The sequence below is a fragment of the Monodon monoceros genome, unplaced genomic scaffold (genome assembly GCF_005190385.1).
Source record: "Monodon monoceros isolate NGI ecotype Baffin Bay Population unplaced genomic scaffold, NGI_Narwhal_1 Super_Scaffold_5, whole genome shotgun sequence".
Taxonomy (NCBI): domain Eukaryota; kingdom Metazoa; phylum Chordata; class Mammalia; order Artiodactyla; family Monodontidae; genus Monodon; species Monodon monoceros.
In genome coordinates, this window is record NW_021703782.1 from 68,555,045 (window position 1) to 68,578,535 (window position 23,491).

Sequence of the window (23,491 nt, forward strand, 5' to 3'; positions counted from 1 at the left end):
ATGAGCACCAGATATACATGTAATTAATTTACTGAGTAGGCCCTAAGGTAACTGAAAAGCAGTTGTTGTTTTTTGTTTTTAATTAGTTATGTGATCACACAACATATATAAGATTTAACTGTGTTTGTGTTGTTCTGGATCAATTAAACTAAAGGCTTCCTGAACTATGCAAAGCAGATGCCTACAAAAGAGTCTGTGAATATCTCTGGACAAGCCAACAAATCAGTTTCATTAGCCCACATGGCCCCTAAATGTTCACAGGCTGAAATTAGCTCTCTTTAAATTGTTACATGCCCTGCTCAAGTGCACAAGTGGCCATGGGCAAGTCGGAATAAATACATTCGAAGAATATGCCTAGTATTTAAGGTCCTTGGGGAAGCAAGTACAATTACAGTTATTGTTTAATTTCATCTGCAATAACCCACTACTCTGCATGAGCACAAACTACAGAACTTTTGGGAGAAGAAACTCATGTGCACGTTAAGGCTAGAGGCAGGCTTGCACAGAGAGACCTTGAGAGCTCCAGAGAAAAGGCCATCTCAAACAGAGCTGACTGCAAACTGACCGCCATATTCCCTCTGCCTGGCATTAACGGGCCCTTTGTAGAGTACAGATGCTTTTGAATTCTGCTCCTATAACTCTAAGAATGGTTAATTTGATGACGTAACTGGAAAAGTCCATAAAACACTACAAACAGAATAATCTTTGCTTGGTTGGTTTTCAAATTTTCTCTGAATAAATAAAAGTCTAGGAGGAACCTCAAGTCTATAAAAAGGTGAGTTCTCTATCTCCTCTCTCTAGCCCTGTCTTCCTTTCTCTCTGTCTCAATCCTTCTCAACTTGTTACTGCTTTGACAAACACTTAGGATGTTAAGGAGAAACCAAAAAGATCCATCTTATAAACTAAAAGGAAAATTTTGAAAAAAAAACTAAAAAAATTATTTATTCTTCATTCTAAGTCTTTTTATTTTCAGTCAAGACAAATTTATTCCTACTTTTTAATGCAAATTTCACTCTTACCTATCAGAAAATATATGATACTCATTATTTCATGTGTGTTTTTCTGACACTAAAAAGACAAATGGTTAGGGACTTCCCTGGTGGTGCAGTGGTTAAGAATCCTCCTGCCAATGCAGGGGACACAGGTTCGATCCCAGGTCTGGGAAGATCTCACAGGCCACGGAGCAACTAAGCCAGTGCGCCACAACTACTGAAGCCCGTGCGCCTAGAGCCCGTGCTCCACAACAAGAGAAGCCACCGCAATGAGAAGCCCATGCACCACAACGAAGAGTAGCCCCTGCTCGCTGCAACTAGAGAAAGCCCGCATGCAGCAACGAAGACCCAAACCAGCCAAAAATTAAATTAAATTAAAAAAAAAGACAAATGGTTAATTTGCTACAGTAGTACATGTATCATTATATTCTTAAAAGGCACTAAGGTGAGATCTTGTTGCCAGAAACTAGGAGAATAAATAATTTTCATTCTTGCTAACACAAGAAAAATACTGTCATTGGACACACACTTTTTTTTTCTCCTTTTCTGACCCAATTAAACCTTTATTCCCAATCCAGTTAAAAAGAAATAAAAGCCAAAGATGCTTAAAGGCAGACATTTAGAAATACTCACTGAGAGTTCCTATTGACCTTGGTGCTCCTTGAATTCCACAAAGAGTTTTTGCTTAGATCCTGGGCAGAAGGGAAAGGTCATTACATGTTCACCCAACTCTCTCCCACCCCAAGCTTCCAGTAATACATTTGCAGAACACACTCCTTGGAGGGTATAGTTCTTTTTTTCCTTCCCTCTAGGCTCAATATTTCTCTTACTAAACATGCAAGACTCAAGCTAGAAAGATGCATAATGTTAGCACAATATATGAGTAACTCAGTGTGATGACTGACCTTAACAGAAAGGATTACTTTTATGGGGACATCAAAGAGAAAATGTAATACATAACGGTTTTTACAAAAATGAGAGTGAACATATAACATCAGTTAATGACATGAAAGAAGAAAAGAAGGTCAAAGTTGACAGGAAACATTGACCATTACATTATTATATCCTATCGTCAGATTATTGTTTCAGTTGATGATTATTTAGAATGTTACCTTGAATATATCTCATTCAATTTCTATACTCCAAGCATTACTCTGGGCATTTTCATTGGTGTTATTTTTGTTATCCACTATCAGTCTCGTAAGGATGGCATTAACCCCATTTTAGAGATACAGGTAATGAAACTCACAGGTTAATTGATGTATACAGCTTTGAAACCTAGGAAGTGACAGAGCCAGGATTTGACAAGGCAGACAGGTCCCTGCCTCCAATTACCTTCAAGTAGTCTTATATTTTACTTTCACAGATTGCATCCCTACAAGAACATCTGAGGTTGTTAGTATACATTCATATAGTTCCCAAGGTCATAGAGGTAATATTCAAACCAAGACCAAGATTAGATTTGGGGGGCTACTCTAACTAGATCACGCTTCCCTCATGGTGGATGGCAATAAAACAGGCCCATATTTGCAAATGGTTAAGAAAAACAGACTGCAAAATCAGTGGTAGAGAAACACTGAAAGTCCTTTCCTGCAATGTCCAAATCCCCTCCAACACATCTGCAAAGATGTTTGCTTTGCCTGTTTAATTAACCACACTAAGTGAGGCACTTACTACTTCGAGAAATAAACCATTCCATCCTTGGAAAGCTCCAACTGCTAAAAATTCCTTCTCAAATCAGGCTGAAATCTGTCTCCCAGTAGAGTCTATATGTTGATGTTAGCTCTACCTCTTAAAAGTGTATTGAAAATATCTTATTTTCTTCCACATGGCAACTTTTATATATGCGAAAACAGTTTCAAAAATTCCTAAATTCTTTCTATTTCATGATAAAAATACCCAGGATAAATTACTAGGTGGATAAACTGCATAAAGGCGAATGACAAGGAAAGAATAAAGTGGGGGGACAAAGGGTGAGAAACTGAGCTTTTAAAATATCAAATAAAATGTTTTTACCTCTTGAGACTGCCTTACATGATCACTGACGTGTACAGAATGCCGTTCAGTTTCTCTACTTTTCATTTTCTGATATATGTAAGATTCTAGACCTTGTTAAAAGGAAGGCAAAAAATAGAGAATACGTGAAAACATGTTACACTTGAATCACAGTTCCAAATAAAAGATCTGAACACCGTGCATTCATCTAAATTGGAATATAGGGTTTTCTTTCTCTTTTTAGCAAGTTTTACCAAGATTCCTTTGTCCTTTTTGAGCTTTACTCAAGTGGCTGAAAGCTATACACCCTATTTCTATTCTTCAATAGTTACCTTTACATTTATAACAATTTATACTTCTCTATCAAAGAATTAAGTTATCCATAACCTGCCCTCCTATTAAACACCTTTAGTAATTTTTGCACACTTACCTTCCCTTGCACCCTATCATCCATGCTTTATTAAAAATACATGAAATTTGAGGTCCAAATTGTTAGGAATTCTTCCTTAACAACTGCATCAGGCATTACAATAGGCTACTTAAAAAAGAAAACAAAACAAAAACAAAAGAAAGATAGAAAAGAATGCCAGCCAATAGTTTTTAATTTTTATCCTTTTCTTAAAAAAATCTTGACAAGGATCATTACTGTTATTTTTTATATCTGGTACTTACAGAGTCACTGGCACATAGCAGGTGCCCAATAATAATTTAATAAATATTTGGTTGGATTAATTCTGAGAATACTTATTAAGAGTCCCTGGCTAAGGACATGGAAGCAACCTAAATGTCCATCAGCAGATGAATGGATAAAGAAGATGTGGCACACATATACAATGGAATATTACTCCACCATGAAAAGGAACGAAACTGACCCTAACGCATATATATGTAATCTAAAAAAACGGTACTGATGAACCTAGTGGCAGGGCAGGAATAAAGATGCAGATGTAGAGAACAGACTTGAGGACACAGCAGGGGAAGGGGAAGCTGGGATGAAGTGAGAGAGTAGCATTGACATATGTACGCTACCAAATGTAAAATGGATGGCTAGTGGGAAGCTGCTGCATAGCACAGGCAGATCAACTGGATACTTTGTGACTACCTAGAGGAGCGGGATAGGGAGGGTGAGAGAGAGGCTCAAGAGGGAGGGGAGGGCTTCCCTGGTGGCGCAGTGGTTGGGAGTCCGCCTGCCGATGCAGGGGACACGGGTTCGTGCCCCGGTCCGGGAGGATCCCACATGCCGCGGAGCGGCTGGGCCCGTGAGCCATGGCTGCTGAGCCTGTGCGTCCGGAGCCTGTGCTCTGCAACGCGAGAGGCCACGACAGTGAGAGGCCCGCGTACCGTAAAAAAAAAAAAAAAAAAAACAAAAGAGGGAGGGGATATGAGGATATAGGTATATAGCTGATTCACTTTGTTGTACAGCAGAAACTAACACAACATTGTAAAGCAATTATACTCCAATAAAAATGTGGAAAAAAAAAAAGAGTTCCTGTCTAAATGTAAGAAATAACCATTTATTTTTTTTCCTACTGTTTTATGCTGAAAAAAAAAAGTATACAGGAAATGCAAAAAACCTACTGGAAAAGAAAAATCAAAAAATTTCATGTATATTTTTTGTAACATCATAAAATTATGATAAATATGATTTCAATGATAGCACAGTATTAAAATTAAACAAACTATGCTTTCCTTTTTTTAAAAAATTATTTCCTTTTCATAGTTGATTTCCTCAGAACTTTACTTTTTGTCTTTAGAAAGATCTACCTGACAGGGCACCTCCCCACCCTCAAAATTTTATTTTTTTTAATTCTTTTTTAATTAATTCTTAACTCAGACAAGTTTTTAAAAACTAAAATTCTCAACCCAGAATGTGGTTCAAGCCAGGCACCTGGAGTCAGCCTAACTCCCTAAACCTTCTCTTCCTTTCTGATCATCAGATTTAAATGAGATTCTTTGCCAGAACCCTCCTGCCACAACCATCTTTCTCAGTTTGAACATTTTTGGAAAGAACTTAAATAATTTGGGGGATGGGAGGGTGAGAGAGATGAGTGAAGATGGTCAAAAGGTACAAACTCCAGCTATAAAATAAATAAATACCTGGGGAGGTAATGTGCAGCATGGTGACTGTAGTTAACAATACTGTATTGTATATTTGAAAGTTGCTAAGACAATAGATCTTAAAAGTTCTCATCACAAGAAAAAATAATTGTAACTATACGATGGACGTTAACTTATTGTGGTAATCATTTTCAACACATACATATATCAAACCATTACACTGTACACCTAAAAATAATACAATATTATATCAACCATATCTTTTATATATTTTTAAAAAACATAAATAATTTATGTAAAAATGATGCCAAGAGCAACTGCCCCTCCTTCAGTTGTGACAACAAAAAAGTCTTACAACGTCTTCAGACATTGTTGGTTGTGGAGGCAGAATCACCCCTTGGTTGAAAACCAGTGACCATAGAGCAAACAAAGTTTTAAAGAAGCATAGTAACATAGATTTCAATACAATATCTATTTGTACCTTAAGTTTAGTATTTCAAATAATTTAAAATATTTATGACTCCTTAATCACATAGTCCCCTCTGTTTAAAAATGAGTAAAGTTCTCTTATTATCAAATGCAAGAAGTTCAATGTTCAGTTCATTGCTCTCAATTCATAATCTGCCCTCATATATCCAGGCTTATTTCACATTCTATGCCTAGCTCACAGTCTTCGTTCCTAGCTCATTGATCTGTCTTCTATCCTCTACAAACATCGTTACGATTAAGCTTAAGGGATATTTGCCAATGGAACAAACACTATATGTAAGCAGTAGTAAATAACCAACTACAACTCAATCCACTGAATTCTGTGTAAAGGCTCATACCAATGTCACTTGAACTTTAAAGAATTTGTAAAATTAGACAACCCCACCCATAAATCAGACTAAATGAATACTCTCTGATCCAGATTCAACAGCTCTGAATATGAGACTATCTAAATTTTAATTTTTCTTTTCTAAATTCTGAAAACTATTCCATTAAACAAATGGAAATTGCATCCCCTTCATAAAAACTAAAAGCAGAAAAGAGCTATTTTCCTAAGAGAGTGTGGTCATTCTCTCATCTCCCACTTGAAAGAACAGCAGGGACCGCCACTGGTCTAAAGATCATACCCTGAGAAAACACTACCAGATTTTTTGGGATTCAAGAGTGTAGACTGTTACATACTTATCTGACTAAATTTGGACACTGGAATCCAGTTCTTGCTGCAATTCTGTTCTTCTGAGATCTTATTTTCTCCTGGCTCTGGGTTTAGTTGGTCACTTTGAGAGCAGGTGTTGACTGTTATGACCTGGAGAGAAAAACACTCGTTGGAACACAGTGACATTAATCTGAATACGTTTTGAATCACATTAATAGAGGTACTATGTTAAAGAGGAGTGGTTGTTAACATTGGCTGCACATTAAAATCACCTTGAAGCTTTGAACTTCCATCACTCATGCTGGCAGGACCCAAGCATCCATGTGCCTTTTCTATCTGCAGTCATGATTGAGAACCAGGGTGGGGAGCAGTTTTTAAACTTGAGTGTGCATCAGAATCACCCAGGACTGTGTTAAACCACAGATCACTGGGTCCCACCCTCAGGATCTGTGATTCAGTAGGTCTTCGGGAGGAGGGAGAATTTGTATGTCTAGTATGTTTCCAGGTGGTGCTAAAGCTGATGGGAGACCACAGTTTGAGAACTACTGGCAGAGAGCAAAACAACAAAAACGTAAGGGTTGGATCCAAAAGAACTTGTCAGAATTCTAGCTCTGTCACATAGAAGCTATATGAACTGGGAAAATCATGTAATGTCTATGAGCTCCATTCCCTTCATCCTTAAAATAATAGAAAGCCAATAATAATGGCTGCCTTATGTTCTTCCCAGGGGCAGATAAGAAATGAGATAAATTGACAACCTACAGGACAACAAACAAATGCAAGTTATAGTACTTGAGCTCAGTTATAATTTCTAGTTTAACTCTGGCCATTTTAACTATTTCCAAAATAACTCTATTTAAATTCATATTTTATGGGGTCCCAGCAATTCGTGGCATTTTCCCTGAAAGAAGAGTCTTTATCAAAGCTAAGTCTCTCCTCCAAAAGGTGATGTTACATAATTGATTCAATATTTATCTTTTTGCTTCTGCTTCTCATTCTAAAGAGTTGAGGTGCTTTGAAAAATGCACACATGTTATTATATGGAAAAATACATGTAGAACAGAAAAATGAAGCAGGGCATTAAGATCATGAAAAGTGAAGTCCTGCAGAATTGTCAACTCAGATCTAAGGCTTCCTAACAATAAACAAAAAGATTTACTGAATGCAAATGAAAACATAACATATCAGAATCTGTAGGATATAGCTAGAACAATGATTAGAAGGAATTTTATAGCACTAAATGCCTATACTAGAAAAGAAGAAAGTCTCAAATCAACGACCAAGGCTTCTACCTTAACAAACTAGCAAAGAAAACAAAAACAAAAAAGGAGCTAATTAAACCCAAGGTAAACAGAACAAAGATAATAAGGATCAGAAATCAATGAAATAGAATTCAAAGAAAAATCAATGAACCAAGAGCTGGTTCTGTGAAAAGATCAATAAAGCAGATAAACCTGTAGCCAGACTAATCATAAAACAAAAAGAGAAAACACAAATATAAAATATTAGAGAGAAGTGAGGTCACTACAGATCTCTCAGACAATAAAAGGATAATAAGATAATATTATAAAAAACTTTATGCCAATAAATTTAAAACCTTAAATGGACAGGTTCCTCAAAAGACACAAAGCACACTCAAGAAGAATCACATAACCTGAATAGCCCTATATCTATTACAGAAATTGAATCTGTAGTTAAAACTTTCCCACAAAGAAGGTTTCACTGTTGATTCTACCAAATAAGTAAGATTTAAATAATATCTATACAAACTCACCCAGAAAAATGAAGAAGAAACACTTCCCAACTCAGTCAATAAGCCCAGCATCACCCTGATACCAAAACCAGACAAAGATATTACAAGAAGAGAGATCTAAAGATAAATATTTCTCAAGAAAAAAGATGCAATAAAATTGTATCAAGATGTTAGCAAAATGAATACAGCATCTAAAAAAGATAATACATCATGACCAGTTGTGGTTCATCCCAGCAAGGCTGATTTAATATTCTAAACATTACTTCTAACATTGTACAATTAATTAATATAATTCATCATATTAACATAATAAAAATGAAAAAACATCTGACCATATAGGTTGACACAGAAAAAGCATTTGACAAATGTCATATCTATTAATTATAAAAATTCTCAGAAAAGTAAGAATAGAAGGCAAATTCTTCAACCTGATAAAGGACATCCACATAAAAATCCTACAGCTAACATCATACTTACTGCTAAAAGACTAAATACTTTCCGCCTAAAGAGAAGAAACAAGGAAAGGCTACCTGCTTTCACCACTTCTATTCAGTACTGTACTAGAGGTACTAGCCAATGTAACTGGGCAAGAAAAAGGAATAAAATACATCCTGATTTGAAAGGAAAAAGTAATAGTATTTTCATTTGTAGATAACATGATCATTTACATAGAACATTCTAAAGAAGTAACAAAAAAAAAACCCTACTCAAACAAATAAGTAAGTTTAGCAAGGTTGTAGGATACAAAATCAATTTTTTTTTTTTTCTCGGTACGTGGGCCTCTCACTGTTGTGGCCTCTCGCGTTGTGGAGCACAGGCTCTGGACACACAGGCTCAACATCCATGGCTCACAGGCCCAGCTGCTCCGCGGCATGTGGGATCTTCCCGGACCAGGTCATGAACCCATGTACCCTGCTTCGGCAGGCAGACTCTCAACCACTGCGCCACCAGGGAAGCCCCAAAATCAATATTTTAAAAATTATATTTCTATATACCACCAACAAATAATCAGAACTTAATCTAAATATAGACCTAAATATAAAATTCCTAAGAGAAAACGTAAGAGAAACTTTTAGTGATCCTGGGTTTGGCAAAATTTCTTAAATATGATATGAAAAGCATAGACATGAAAGAAAAAAATCAAATATTGGACTTCATCAAAATAAAAGTGTCCTATGTTTTCAAGGACATTTATGAAAAATAAAAGGCAAGCCACCAACTGAGAGGAAATATTTGCAAAACATATATCCCAAAACGGGCTTATATCTAGAATAAGAAATAAAAATTAAAAAAAAAAAAAAACTCTTGCAACCTAACAAGACAAACAACCCAATTTTATTTATTTATTTATTTATTTATTTATTTATTTATTTATTTATGCCTGTGTTGGGTCTTTGTTGCTGTGCGCGGGCTTTCTCTGTTGCGAGCGGGGGCTACTCTTCGTTGCAGTGCACAGGCTTCTCACTGTGGTGGTTTCTTGTTGCAGAGCACAGGCTCTAGGCACGTGGGCTTCAGTAGTTGCAGCACATGGACTCAGTACTTGCAGCACGTGGGCCCTAGAGCGCATGGCCTTCAGTAGTTGCAGCGCATGGGTTCTAGGGCTCGCAGGCTTCAGTAGTTGTGTGCGCAGGCTCAGTAGTTGTGGCTTGTGGGCTCTAGAGCACAAGCTCAGTAGTTGTAGTGAACGGGCTTAGCTGCTCCGCAGCGTGCAGGATCTTCCCAGACCAGGGATCGCACCCGTGTCCCCTGCACTGCCAGGCAGATTCTTAACCACTGCACCACCAGGGAAGTCCCACAACCCAATTTTTTAAATGAACAAAAGATTTGAATGGATATGTCACCAAAAAAGATATACAGATGGAATATAAGCACATGAAAAGATACCTAGCAGCACTAGTCACTACGGAAATGCAAACGAAACAACTGTGAGATACCACTACACACCCACTAATATGCTAAAATTAAAAAGACTGAGCATACTAAGGATTGGTGAGGATGTGGACCACTGGAACTCTCAAACTACTACTCATAAGCTGGTGGGGATGTATGTTTCTTCTAAAATTAAACAGATACTTACTATAAGACTCTAGCATTCCACTCCTAAATATTTACCAAAGAGAAATTAAAACATATGTCCACACAAAGACTTGTACACAAATGTTCATAACAGCTTTGTTTGGAGTAGCCAAAAACTGAAAATAACACAAATGTCTTTCAGCATATGAGTTGACGAATGAATTGTGGCAAATCCAATTTGCTGACTCTTAAATTTGCATCTTCATTCCTTCCAGGACAATGCTATTTTGTGTACGTGGCACTTTAGAATAGAGAAAAACCAAGCTAAGTTAGGATACTACCTCAGTTGCCAAAAACACAAAAGACACTTACTGGCACCTGTAGTCCTTGTGTTTTCTTCTTTTTCTTTGACAATTTCCTATCCTTGGTTAGCATTTTTGCTTTGATCCATTTTGACTGTCCTATCTCTGAGGATTTTGAAAGATCTGTAAGGGAAATGATTTACATGAGAAAGTGTAAGATGGTAGGCGGAACCATTTTGTTTCACAGAAAGGACTGACAGAATGGGGAGAATGAGAATGGTAGCAATGCAAGAATTTAATACTGGTTATAAATATGTTTACTTCTTACTTTTAATCTTACAGATCTTCAACTTCTCCTCTTTGTGCAATCTCAAACTCTGACTCCTAATGAAGGGCCTGTCTCTACGAAGGGGACTGATCCGAAGGGATGTGTTTTGCTGAAGCCATGGTCCCACCTCTGAGCAATCCCTCTGGGCCAATCTTGTTGAGTTATCAGATAGGGATCTGTCCCGGATCTGCCTCTGACATTGTTCACTCTGTTTGGAGTCACAGTTACAAGTGGAGGCCAAGCAGGTTTGCCATTGTTTCTCGGTGCTAAACACACCAGTTTCGTCGCCTTCTGAAAATGCCCAGTTCACATATCCACCTCCAGTTTGCATGCTCTTGACGTGGGAAGGGAGGGAGGTCACTTTAATGGGTGCAGGTGTGCAAATCAATGTGGGTAGCACTTGCTCCTCCTTGTCTTGTCTGGCTGGTAACTGAGCAAGTGACTCATACTGCTCCTTGGTTTCCACCACTGAGCCCTGGGCTGAGACAACCGGGGTCTGCCACGTCAGATGAACAGGGACCGCACTCTGGGTGACATGTTCAGTTGCCAGCACATCTGTACCTGCTTCCAAAGATGGTCTGGACAGAGGCAAGTTGGTTTCTGCAGAATAAGGAACTTGCTCTAGATGAGAAGGGACCAGGAGAAACTGGCCATACTTTGGGTGTGCTTGCCTGTTCAGGGACACCCCAGAAGCAACTACACTATTTTCTGTTTCTTGCTCTTCCTGGTCATCTCTTACATTTGAAAACTTTCTGTCTGTAATCTCAAGAAAGGGCCCTGTCTGCACTCGTGGGGGATGCCAGCCTCTGGCCAGGCTCCGCAGCAAAGAAGGGGGCATGCTATAACACTGGTATTTCTTCTTTCCAGAGATCTCCAGGCTGCCTAGAACCTCTGCACGGATGACATTGCTCCAGCTGTGGGGAAGTTTTCTGCAAGTAGAATGCTTTCTGTTGGCCAGGAGGGCCTCATCCTCTTGTAAGCTGTCAACAGCAGAAAGGACTTTTAAGGTATCCACTGTAAGGGCAGAGAGGTCCTGCAGGTGTCCCACCTGGCTGTCCAAAGACAATAAGGAGTCCCTTATGAAAGATACCTTTTCATTCATTTCTTTCAGTTGGAAGCACATTTCTGTAACCCTAAGGGAAAAAGGGAGGGAGAAAACCAATAAGCACAGTAAGCCAATAAACACAGTAAGTGGGAACTTGCCTTACTCTTCCTGTCCTGCTTCCATCCTTAGGTGGCTCCTCAGCCTAAGCCGCTTCCCAAAGTTAGGTCTGTCTCCTGCCTTCTTCTCTATCCAACACATACTCTCATCCCAGGTGACCTCACCCACTCCTGTAATTCCCACTATCACCTTAATAAGGAAAATTACAAATTGTATTTCTACCCCTTATTTCTCTCCAATATTTCAGAGCCACATTTCCAGCTTCCTGCTAGTTATCCCTTCAATCATCTCATCAATCAGCCCATTTGTATTCATTAATATATTCATTAATTTACAAGACAAACATTTTAATATCTCTTATTGTCCAGCACTGTGCTACTTTGGTAGAGAAAGGAAATCCTGAGGAAGAAACTAGAATGATAGGAACAGAATCAATAATCAAATACATAATTAGAAAAAAAATTACAGATCTTTTAGAATAATATTCCAAGTCTACAGTACAACCAGGCATCCCAACTTTCAAACAAAACCCATTTTAAGAGACCTACATTCAGAGAAAGCCCGAGGCAAGTTTTTAAATGACTTTGAATACTTTAACCCAAAATTATGATGTCTAGCCATGGATTCATGTAAAAGCAACACAAGGCACCTTCAGCTATGCAAGTACAAAAGTAAATTGCAAGTAGAGTCAAATTAAATGTAACAATTGATTTCATTTAGAGAATTAGAAAGAACAAAGAAAATATATCTGTATATATCTCTGTAAATACCTCTGTATGGGGATAGGTTTTGTTTTGTGTCCTCCCCACCGCCCCAAAAGGTATGTTGAAATCCTAACCCCCAGTACTCCTAGAATGTGACTTTATTTGAAAGTAGGGTCTTTACAGAGGTAATCAAGTTAAAATAAGATCATTAAGGTGTGCCATAAGCCTATACAACTCATATCCTTATAAAAAAGGGAAATTTGGACATAGAGGGAAGACAGTGTGACGATACACAGGGAGAAGACCACCTTATGACTGGAGTGATGCATCTACAAGCCAAGGAACACCAAGGAGTGTCAGCAAACACCAGAAGCTAGAAGAGGCGAGGAAAGATTTCTTCCCTAGAGCCATCAGAGAAAACATGGACCTGCCAACATCGTAATTTCGGACTTCTAGCCTCCAGAACTGTGAGATAACAAATTTCTGTTGTTGTAAGACACCCAGTTTTCTGTTGTTGTAAGACACCCAGTAAACACCCAGTTTACTTTATTATGGCAGCCCTAGGAAATTAATACAGTTATCTAAGCTTAACAATCAATAAAATAAATTACAAAATACATATTTTGTGGTTACATAAAATGAAACTCATACACATGAAAATAAAACACAAAATTTGAAAACAAAAAATAAACAGGAAATTATTCTAACAAATACAGTGAGGTGTTTGTATCCCCTAAGTGGTCAAAAGTTTTTACAAATTGTTGAGGAAAACAAATATAAAGACCCCAAAGGACATGAATAGATAATTCACAAAAGATAATGAAACATGGTAAAATATCCAATCTCATTAGGTAAGCAGAGAAATTATCAATAAAAATAAGACAACAGTGAGTTCGTCTACACTGTGACATTTTTTTAACCTAGCAAATTTTTAAAAAGAGATTTAGTGACTCAAGGTTGGCAGGGATGCAACATTGGAACGTTCAAATAGCCAAGACAAATAAAGAGGCAGGAATTTTACTATGCTAATGCAGACAGGTGAGATAGAATATTAAGCAGCCAGTAAAAATCATACTTACATTGTTAATAGTCATTTTCTTTGTCTATTTCTGACAGCAGGGGTGGGGATGTGGAGGTCTGTTGTGTTCTGCATTATATACTTTTAAATTTGTGATAAAAACTTTGTAAGTCAAGAAACGGTAAAAATTAAAATATGTTTACAAGGAATATTTAATTACTTGGAGAAATGTGTTTGATGTGTAAGGTGGGTAGGGGGACAAAATGCAAACCTGTATAATTTTAACTAAAAATATATGGAAGACTAAATGGAAAAAGACCAAATTTTTCACAGTGGACTCTAGCTTGTGACATTTTTTTCTTTCTTTTCTCCCTGTTTCATTCTTTTATTTGGAGGAAGCAGTATACTTTCCAATTTCGCCATAATGAAAATCTTTGATAAACAGGAATAAAGTGAAAAATTGCAAGGGAGGAAACCAACAGTTTCATGGCTGACATGACCGTATGCAGAAATAACAAATTGCCCCCAGTCTTATTTGAGGGCTGGGAAAAGCAGTAATTATACCATGAAGAGCTTAGCACTCAGCTGTAGCAAGCACTTCCCAAAACAGTGTTAGACATCCCCTCTCTAGAATATATCTCAAGTCACATGGATTGAGAAATCTTCCACTTCTTCCTGGAAGCTTTGTAGATAGGAGTTAAAGAATAAAGAGGATGGTATAATTTTGATTATCACCTATGTGGGTGGAACCCTCTCTTTCTTGCTTCAACTTCTATAACTCAGCAGAGCCTTAGTAAAGGCTTCTTGATCTTCTGGAACCTATAAAACTAGAATTGGCAAGGATGATGAAGAAAAGAGAACAAAATATATGCATATTCCCTTCCAAATATGCTTAATTAGAGCCTCTCCATCTAGTGCAGTGTTTCAACTAATTCAAAAACTGTACAGTCCAAACAGCAGTAATGGAGACTCATTAAGTTCCATTAGCAGCACTCACGTGGAAGGGATACAATAGACACCAGCAACTATTCACAGCACAGGTAACATTGCTACAATAGAGACTTAGACAAATAACCGGGTCACTCTCAAATCAGGTCCTCTTGGTTTCAAAGGCACTTCTTTTCTAAAGCTCAGTGCCCTGTGAAATATATTTTAATTATATTCCTCAGCCACCATCTACATTAATTTAATCTAGTCTTTTAGTCATTCTGACATGTAAAAGAAATTCTCGTAATTTTAGTTCCTTTGTGCAAGGTTTGAGGGTGGTGGGAAAACCAGTATGGTTATTATTTCATTGTGGGTCTCCGGACCAGATATTGTAAAATGAAATTATAGCAAGTATAATCAAAATCATCATGATAATCATAATATTCACTGAGCACTCATTATGTGCCAGGCATTTTACATTATTTTATTTAATCCACATGACCACCCTACTATCCCTTCATGAGAAGATGTCACATGGCCAGTCACATGGTCAATGACAGGGTGAGGCTTCAAAGCCAGAGAGTGTGACTCCATATTCAATGGCATTAACCATTGCACTCCAGCACCTCTCAGCAACTCAGCAGGGATCCAGGCAAAGTTCTATTGGGGTCCTAGAGTCCCGTGAAGGGGTAAATGAATTGCACCCACATTTTCCATGCTGGGAGTTGTTCACAAAGGTTTCTCAGTAAGGTTTCATGGCAAAATGATTATAGGAAGAGCTCAAACTCTAACTCTACTGAGTCGCGATGCCCATTATGATAAAGTGTTTAAACTTTTTTTAAATGTAGTATTTCCCAAATATGACGTGCCCAAACATGCTTAATATGGAAAAATACCTAGTTAACATCTTACTCCACAGAACATAGAGAGGAAAAACACTGGCTTACGTTACTAGGGACAGAAAGTAGCTGGCGTTCCAAATAGAGAAAGTAAGATATGAAACAGCCTTAATATGTTCTCCTTCCACTTTTACAATTCACTTAACTCTGTAAAGATATAGGTAATCTCTTCTTCAGAGGTAGGCAAACATGCAAATATCTTCCTAACTTCCTTTCGCTCCCTCTTCAAACTACTGCCGAGTTACCACTGGAAAATATTCTTCCCTCTCTCCCATACTTCATTTACAAGCTCCCCAGAATGACCTCAACAAGGACAACCATGTAAAAAGAGGGCTGGTGAGATAGCTCTATCAAGAAGGAAAATTGATCGACTGTGTTTTGAAGTTAAATTAGGGCTTCATAATCAAATACTAGAGCCCTTGAAAGCATCTAGAATATTTTTCAGAAGCTACATAACCATCTACCATCTAATCCTTCTCCACTCAAATCCCAAGGAAACAATTCAAGATAAATGTGATAGCACATGATGATCACTGGTGCTCAGTTTACTATTAGTATTATTATTACTAATTATTATTATTGAATTACTTTTTTTAATGTCTGGTTCTCCAGTTTTCATTCTGTATTCACTTGACTCCTGATACTACCTTCTCCTGGTTTTCATTATACTCTTCTGATCAATTCTTTTTAGTCTTCTCCATTAGTTCCTCTTCCTCGGTCCATTATACAGGTGCTGACACCTCTCAGGGCGAGACCCTCAACCCACTGAGTCTCCTCACTCCACTTGCTTCCTGAGCAGGAGCGCTTCCTCTGTCATAATTTTATTTTCCTAAAATAGGCAGATGACTCCCAAATTTCCTTGTCCAGTTCAAATTTTGCCCTAGGGCTTCAGATTCACGTATGTAAAGCCTTCCAGGCATCTCTGGATAAAAGCACCACCAGAATCTCAGGCTCAACAAAATCTAAACCTCATTGCTTTCCCCCACCCTCCCTGCCATGCATTTTGTACTCTTTATCTTTTAGTGCCACCTTTCACCTAATTACCCTGCTACAGATATGAGTCATCCTGGACTTCATCCTCTCCCTTACTGCCACAGCCAATCCTTAACTCACCTCTTGAATTGTCCTTTCTAAATATGCCTTTATCCTCTTTGCTATGGCCTAAATGTTTGTGTCCCCACCTGAAATTCACGTTGAAATCCTAACCCTCAACAGTGATGGTATTAGTAGGTGGGGCCTTTGGGAGGTGATTAGGTCATAACAGTGGAGCCCTCACGAATGGGATCAGTACTCTACTTTTCATAAAAGAGACCCCAACAGAGCTCCTTAGCCCCTTCCACCATGTAAGGACACAGTGAGAAGTTTGTATCCCAAAGAGGGCCTTCACCTGACCATCCCTGCACCCTAATCTCAGTCTTCCAGCCTCCAGAACTGTGAGCAGTAACTTTCTGCTGCTTATAAGGCACTCAGTCTACGGTATTTTGTTACAGCAGACCAAATGGACTTCTTTCAATGCCACCACCAATTTGGCTAGTCCTTGGGTATCATCTGTCTGCTGTATCAATCTCTCGAGCGGTCTCCCTAGTTCCAATTCTGACTCCTCAAATCCATATGCTAACAACCTAGAAGGTAAATCTGTTTGACCACCTAAAATTTTTCCTTAGTTTATAGTGTAAAGTGAAGGGCTCTCCATGACCTTGTTCCAGTACATAATACTGGGGGGCGGAGGTGCCTATCTTGACCCATCTTATCTATTTACATCCCTTTTCTTAAGGTTTGGAAGGGAATATGTATTTTAGAAGAAATTATACTTACAAAACTGGAGCCTAATTTTACATAATAATAGATAACTTTCACTACTCCCTTACTATCCATTAGCACACTGCCACACAGTTCATCTATATTATCCCATGGAATCCTCACAACGACTCTAAAAGGTAGGTCTATTTTTGTGTCCATTTTACAGAGAAGAAAACAAGGCCCAGAGTAAACTTGCCCAAGTACACTTAGCTAGAAGCAGGACTTCATGCCGGCTCTGTAAACTCCTATCTGGGTACATATACAAAGCAGAACCAAGCTGGTCCGCAGGACTCAATGAGCATAGCTACAAAGGAGGCAGAACGTGTGGAAAGGGGAAAGGGAAAGAAGGAAGCTCACAGAGTTTTGGCCTAAAGATATTATTTAAGTAAAATAGAATGTTGTGGGTTCACAAATTGTTATTTGATACTCAATTTTTTCCTCAATATTAAAATTTGATCTGAAATTCAATCAGCTACCTAAAATATATTTACATAAATATGGTATTAATTTTAAAAGTTCAGAAATAAGTCATATGCCCAAGGTGACCATTTAGAAAGTTCTTAAGGTGATTCAATTTCAAATAAAGCCATATTTAAGGATTCACTATCTATCTATTTGGACATCAGAAAATATATATGCATAATTAGGTATAACATTTTATAGTCAGGTCCGTGTGTATTCAAAAGTAAGAGAACACATTTAACTTCTGCCAATTTTCTTCCAATTAAGAAAGCAATGCTGCGTTTTAAAAAATGCATATAATCACGGGGACTTAGTTAATAATACTGTATTGTACATTTGAACATTGCTAAGAGAGTAGACCTTGAACACTTCATCACAAGAAAAAAAATTGTATGGTGATGGTCGTTAACGAGACTCACTGTGGTGATCATTTCACAATATACAAATATCGAATCATTATGTTGTATACTTGAAACTAATAGAGTATGTCAATTATTTCTAAATTTTTAAAATGCATACAATCACATGCAGTCCATATTTTGATCCAGTGCTGTGTACCTGTGATTAGTGGCACATGTACAGCAGCTTTGACCTACGAGCTTCTGCATTTGTCCACTTTCTCCAACACGCCTCCCCTTTCCTCAAGCCTCTGAACGGCCCCCCCAAATCACACACACCCACAGACACCCTCAGCTGATGACTGCCGTGAGAACTGCATTCCCGCAGCCTGGCTGCATCCTCTGGAGCACTCTCCATATTCTCTCCTGGCCCCCACCGTTAACTGCCCTTCCTGAGGACTTCACTCAGCAAATCACCTCCTCCCTCCGGCTCCTGCAGCTTCTCCCTTGCTCGTAGATCTTTTCCAGTAACAAATATATTACTTTCATTATCTCCACATGAAACAAAAGAACCGCACCATGTCCCCATACCCCTCTTTACCTCCCTTCAGAGAAACACTTCTTAGAAAATCTGCCTCTAATCACTGTCTTCTACTTCTATTCACCCTCCACACGCTTCAGTGAATCTGCCCTCAACTCCACTGCACAAGTGCTAGTCAGGCACCCCGAGACTATGACTCCATGATTCCCAGTGCAACCAGCACCCTGCTGCTCCTGGACTCACCTGCATCCACGTTTGCTGCTCCATTCCACCTCCCTGAAGTCTCTCCTCCTCAGCTGCCTCAGAGCGACCTTCCTGCACCAGGCTCCCAAAGCGGTCCAACCCAACCCCCAACTCCAGCAGACCCTTCACCATGATCCATCTCTATTCCCTTATACTACTTTTTTCCCCCTTCATTGTTCTTTTACCGTATAACATTAAATTACATATATCTTTTTTGTCCTTCACTCCACCCCCACCCCTCCACATGCACGCACTAGAATGTGAATGCTATGAAGGAAGGGCCCCTGCTCTCTTATTCACCATTTATCTTTACTAACTTAGAAGACTGCCTGGAACATAGTAGATGCTCAATAAATGGGCACTGATTGCATGAATATTATACGATACTAGAGGAAATTTTAGAAAATCAAAACCTCTGGGTTTTAAAAGTAGACCTTTCTACTTTTTTCAGACATTCTAGAAGAATCAGGTTTAGGTAGCAGTTTAGAGGGTGAAAATACATATATAACTTGTACCTTTCTGACGTCACTCGGATTCGTTCCTCACAACTACAATTCAGACCTTCCATCTTCTCATGGAAGTATTTTTCCACACACTGTTCTTCAAAACTGTGAAGTTTTTTCAGATCCTCCTTACTCAGGTAGAGTTCTATGGAAATAAGTATAGTGCATAAAAAGAATCATTATTCATCCTCCATAGGAAGCTGGTACAGTATCTGACTTTTCTTCCATTGGTGTTAAAAATGGATAAAACCATAGCTTGCATGATAATAGTTTGCTGCCTTGTCACACTGTATTCTTAATATTAATTGGGAAGCACTATGTAGAAATAACTGGAAACACCAGGCTGGGTCTTTCCTTTTTGTCCTATAAAGAGATGTGGGAATTTGAAGGTGACTCGTGGAACAGATACTTTATCGTCAATATTTTCTTAAATTAGAATACTTTTACACATAAAAATTCACCACATTTATATGCATATGGAAGTTCCCCCACCAACTGGTTTATCTGTCAAAATGACAATAAGTAACCTACAGGTTAAAATCAAGGTTAGAAGAAGTCAAAGTCTGTTGAAATTAATCCAGTAAGTATAAGAAAGTTTTACCTCGTTGCACTGAGTTTATATATACACTGAGTTTGTATATACTAAGTTCTTCTACTGAAGGAAGAGACATTATGACGAGTCAACGGCCAATCAAGGCTATACTTCTTCCTTGACAATTACAATTAATTCATTAAAAGACACGTCATTTCATGATGTTATGAAACTAATGCAATTCTACATCAAACTTCAGCAATCACATTTGGTCTACCACCTTGACTCTTACTCTGACCTAGCAGAAAAATGCATTATCTTTTGAGCAAGTTTCTAATACTTGTTAAATATAAAAATGCTGTTGCAAAAAGGGTAAAATTGGAACATCCTCCTCCTTCAATCATTTCACCTAAATTAGGGGGAAAAAAAAAGAACCATTAAAGTTCTCCAGAATTTATTAGAAATGCAAATGTTCTGTAATTTTCCAATAAAATGAGAGACAAAAATATTCATTTTAAAGGATGACTAAAAGAAAATACTCAGCCATAAAAGGTGTTCACAACTCAAAGGTACAATGTTTTCTGATTTTTATGGCTTGGAAGCATCTTTCAGACACCAAAAAAATCCCCATCCCCACTCAACTCTAAATGTGTGTTTGCATTAAAGAATCTTGTATGAGTAAGGAACTTTAGAATTGTATGATTTGAGCCTTCTGTGGATTCCTGAGAGCAAACAACAACCCACAGAGCAGTTCCAATGATAGGTGCAGCTTGCAGTATGTGCACGTTCTTGTGACTGTCCACCAGGTGGCACTGCTTCCCCATGTGCAAACGTCTTGATCCTCAATACAGAGTATCAAAGGCAATCTCACAAAAATTCAAGAATTTCCCAGAGTTCAGGGTGAATGTACCTATGTCCATCAGAATATTTCCTCGAGTTTTATACCAAAATCATCCTATAAGCTCAGATCAAGGTAAGCCCAGGAAAGCGTTGTTTGTTATGGTACTAGAAAACGGGGCCAAATCCTAGCTAATCCCAGGATCTCTCAAGTGGTTCACACTCTCCTGTTAGATTACAGTTGTTCTGGGATGCCACTCCATTAGAAGCCGGGAAATTATAATATTATTATAAGCCTTTAAATTAACTTCAGTTGTGCTTTGACTTCCATATAAAGGCTGAATCGCTTAGGGGAAAGAAATGGAAAAGGAAAATAAATCACCAAGTGACTCAAGAGAAGAAAATACTTCACGGAGCCAACTACTCAACTACAGGAGCAAAAGCATGTCACCCTGTCAACCTTGTGATAACATCTGTCCTCCTAAGGGCCCACCGAAATGTATAAATAGTCCACAATCCCTTATCTGAAACTCCTGGAACCAGTCCATTTCAGAAATCAGAAGTTTTCTAGTTTTGGAAAGGTAATATAGTGCATATGCCATAAATGAAGTAAAATCCCTAGTTGTAGCTAGGGCAATACCCTGAAATCAAACACATCATTTCTGCAGCAAAAATCAATGAATATCCATACTACAAGGGATAAAGAGGATAAATGGCTTACATTAGTCCCGTTAGCCTCTTCTGTCCAAATGAGTCTTTCTCCAACTTATGAAGAAAAAGACTTTCCATTTTCAAATGTATTTCGAATTTAGGGATTGAGATAAAGGATTGTGAATTTATGCTATCCATTTCCTCTATATCTAGGAATTATCTAGAAATGGGCCTAGTACCAGCGGGCCTAGAGGAACTACGAAAGATCTCTGAACCACAAGAAGGAATGTTCTCTTATGACAATTAGTATGACAGTCATATCATGCTATATATGGATAAGCAAAGTGAACTAGGAAAATCTCAAAATATGTCGAGTTAAGCTTTGCCAAAAGAAAAAGAGAGAATCCACATTTCTGCATCCTGAGTTGAAGTTCTTGAAAATAAAGAATCACCTCCATATTCAGTAGAGTAGAGAACTAGAGAGCCATGATTCTGGTGAATAAATTAAGCAAAGTCTGGTTTATCTATTTCCCTTAGTCCACAAGACCTTCTGTATCCTTTCAATTTGGATTCCATCTTCAACAACAGGGAAATAAGTATGGGTCACTCTGACTACTCTCTAGGAGTTATTCTGACGTCTTCCCAGCTAAGCAGAGTAAAAGCACAGGGTTTTCCAGGTGACAAAAAGCCTTTACACATCCAAGCAGAGATTCTGTTCCTACCTATTCCTTTCTTTCAAAGTATCAGCTACTTTTAGCGAAAGGTACTACAACCACGTAATGAGATCCACGCATTTACTTAGACCCAGGTGCTCAGCTGATACTCTTTGGTCAGTTAACTCCCAGAGCCTTCCATCCTGTGCCCTGAATTTAATCGACAACGTTCCAGGTGTCTTCACCTTGGATCTCCACTCTTGCACTCTCTTCCTCCTGCCCCACCAATGAAAACTTACTTAATCCAACATCACCCTCTTCTTGGTCATTTGGAGCTTGGTGATGGCAAAGACGGCGAAGGAGGAGACCAATGTGACTCAGCAGGATAAAAGGTGGGGGCAGCCAAGGCTTCTCGTGGTAGGTCATGATGTAGCGATAGCGATTGTATTTCCACAGGTTATTTGAAATGGATTTCAGATCTATGTAAACGTTACTGTAAGTTGTAGTAAGAGAAGGACAGTGTTTTAATATGGAATCCTGAAACATAACAGTTAGATTATTGCTTTATTTTCCAACTTTTATGATTGGTTCGCCTGACATGGACGGTAGTTAGCCAATAAACATAATATCCATTGCATTTACAATTCTTCTTCCACCAAACAACATACATTAATCACCTTCTACATTAAAATATGCTAATCAGAATAAGCAAAAGGTAGAAATGACAATCAGAGAGAAGAAATTGCCAACAGTTTAAATTCAATGAACAGAAACTGTCCTCTGGAGGTAACATTATTCTTGATTCACCATCTCTTCTCACATAAGAGGGTCTTTTCAGTCCATAACTCATCATTCATGGTAAACAGCTTTAATGTCCATCTATATCATCAACCTTATGAAGAGATTCTCCTAATGTCAAATGTGAGAAGTGCTAGAATAATCCTCCTTAAAACATTCAAACGAAAGAATATTAATGAAGAAGAAGAGATGGAAGAAAAATCAATTCATCCTAAAATAAGTCAATAAGAAGACCTTCGATTCAGCAGGTAGATCAATTATTTATATTAACCTTACAATAAAAGTGACTCCTTATTGGTAGGCCGCCTTGGGATTTTTCTCCCTTTAATTATATCAACTATAATATGCAGATAATGCAGCAAATATGTTGATATTATAGAACTTGTAATAGAAGTTGTGGTGAGTGGTACAAATTCACCCTTAACTATTTAACTTTAAGTCTATAACATGATATGGGTGGGCAGGACACAATGGAATATCCATCTTAATATTTTGCTTAGGCTAATATGTAATTTATTTTCTTTAGAGAAAGATGGCAGAGAAGTACTTGAGAAGGGCGGCCACATTTAGCAAATAAAGATGCAGGTAACCCTAAACTGCAGTAATGATAAAGAGAGGGAGCCCGAACTATCCTGGAGAAAGCCAGCTTAGGATGAGAGGAGGAGGGAGGTTCCAGAGTTCATCAAGCAGGTGAAGGAAACATTGGCGACTGAGTTTAACGGTAGTTCTCAAAGTGCAGTCACTTAGCCACCAGCACTGCATCACCTGAGAACAGGTCAGGAATGCAAATTCTTGGGCCCTATCCAGAACGACCCAATTAGCGATCTGTGTCTCA

At 38.2% G+C, this 23,491-nt stretch overlaps 1 protein-coding gene across 3 annotated transcripts in view; it reads right to left on the bottom strand.

Moving 5' to 3' along the window:
• Positions 1-23,491, bottom strand: part of TRPM6 (transient receptor potential cation channel subfamily M member 6) — a 201,695-nt gene that overhangs the window by 25,779 nt on the left and 152,425 nt on the right. For all 3 annotated transcript variants that reach the window (XM_029202947.1, XM_029202944.1, XM_029202945.1), the window contains 7 exons: positions 22,158-22,351; positions 19,198-19,330; positions 10,589-11,721; positions 10,331-10,443; positions 6,216-6,339; positions 3,009-3,100; positions 1,626-1,684 (listed from right to left, as the gene is read on the bottom strand). In XM_029202947.1, the coding sequence (XP_029058780.1) occupies positions 1,626-1,684; positions 3,009-3,100; positions 6,216-6,339; positions 10,331-10,443; positions 10,589-11,721; positions 19,198-19,330; positions 22,158-22,351 (1,848 nt within the window). The remainder of the gene's footprint in view (positions 1-1,625; positions 1,685-3,008; positions 3,101-6,215; positions 6,340-10,330; positions 10,444-10,588; positions 11,722-19,197; positions 19,331-22,157; positions 22,352-23,491) is intronic.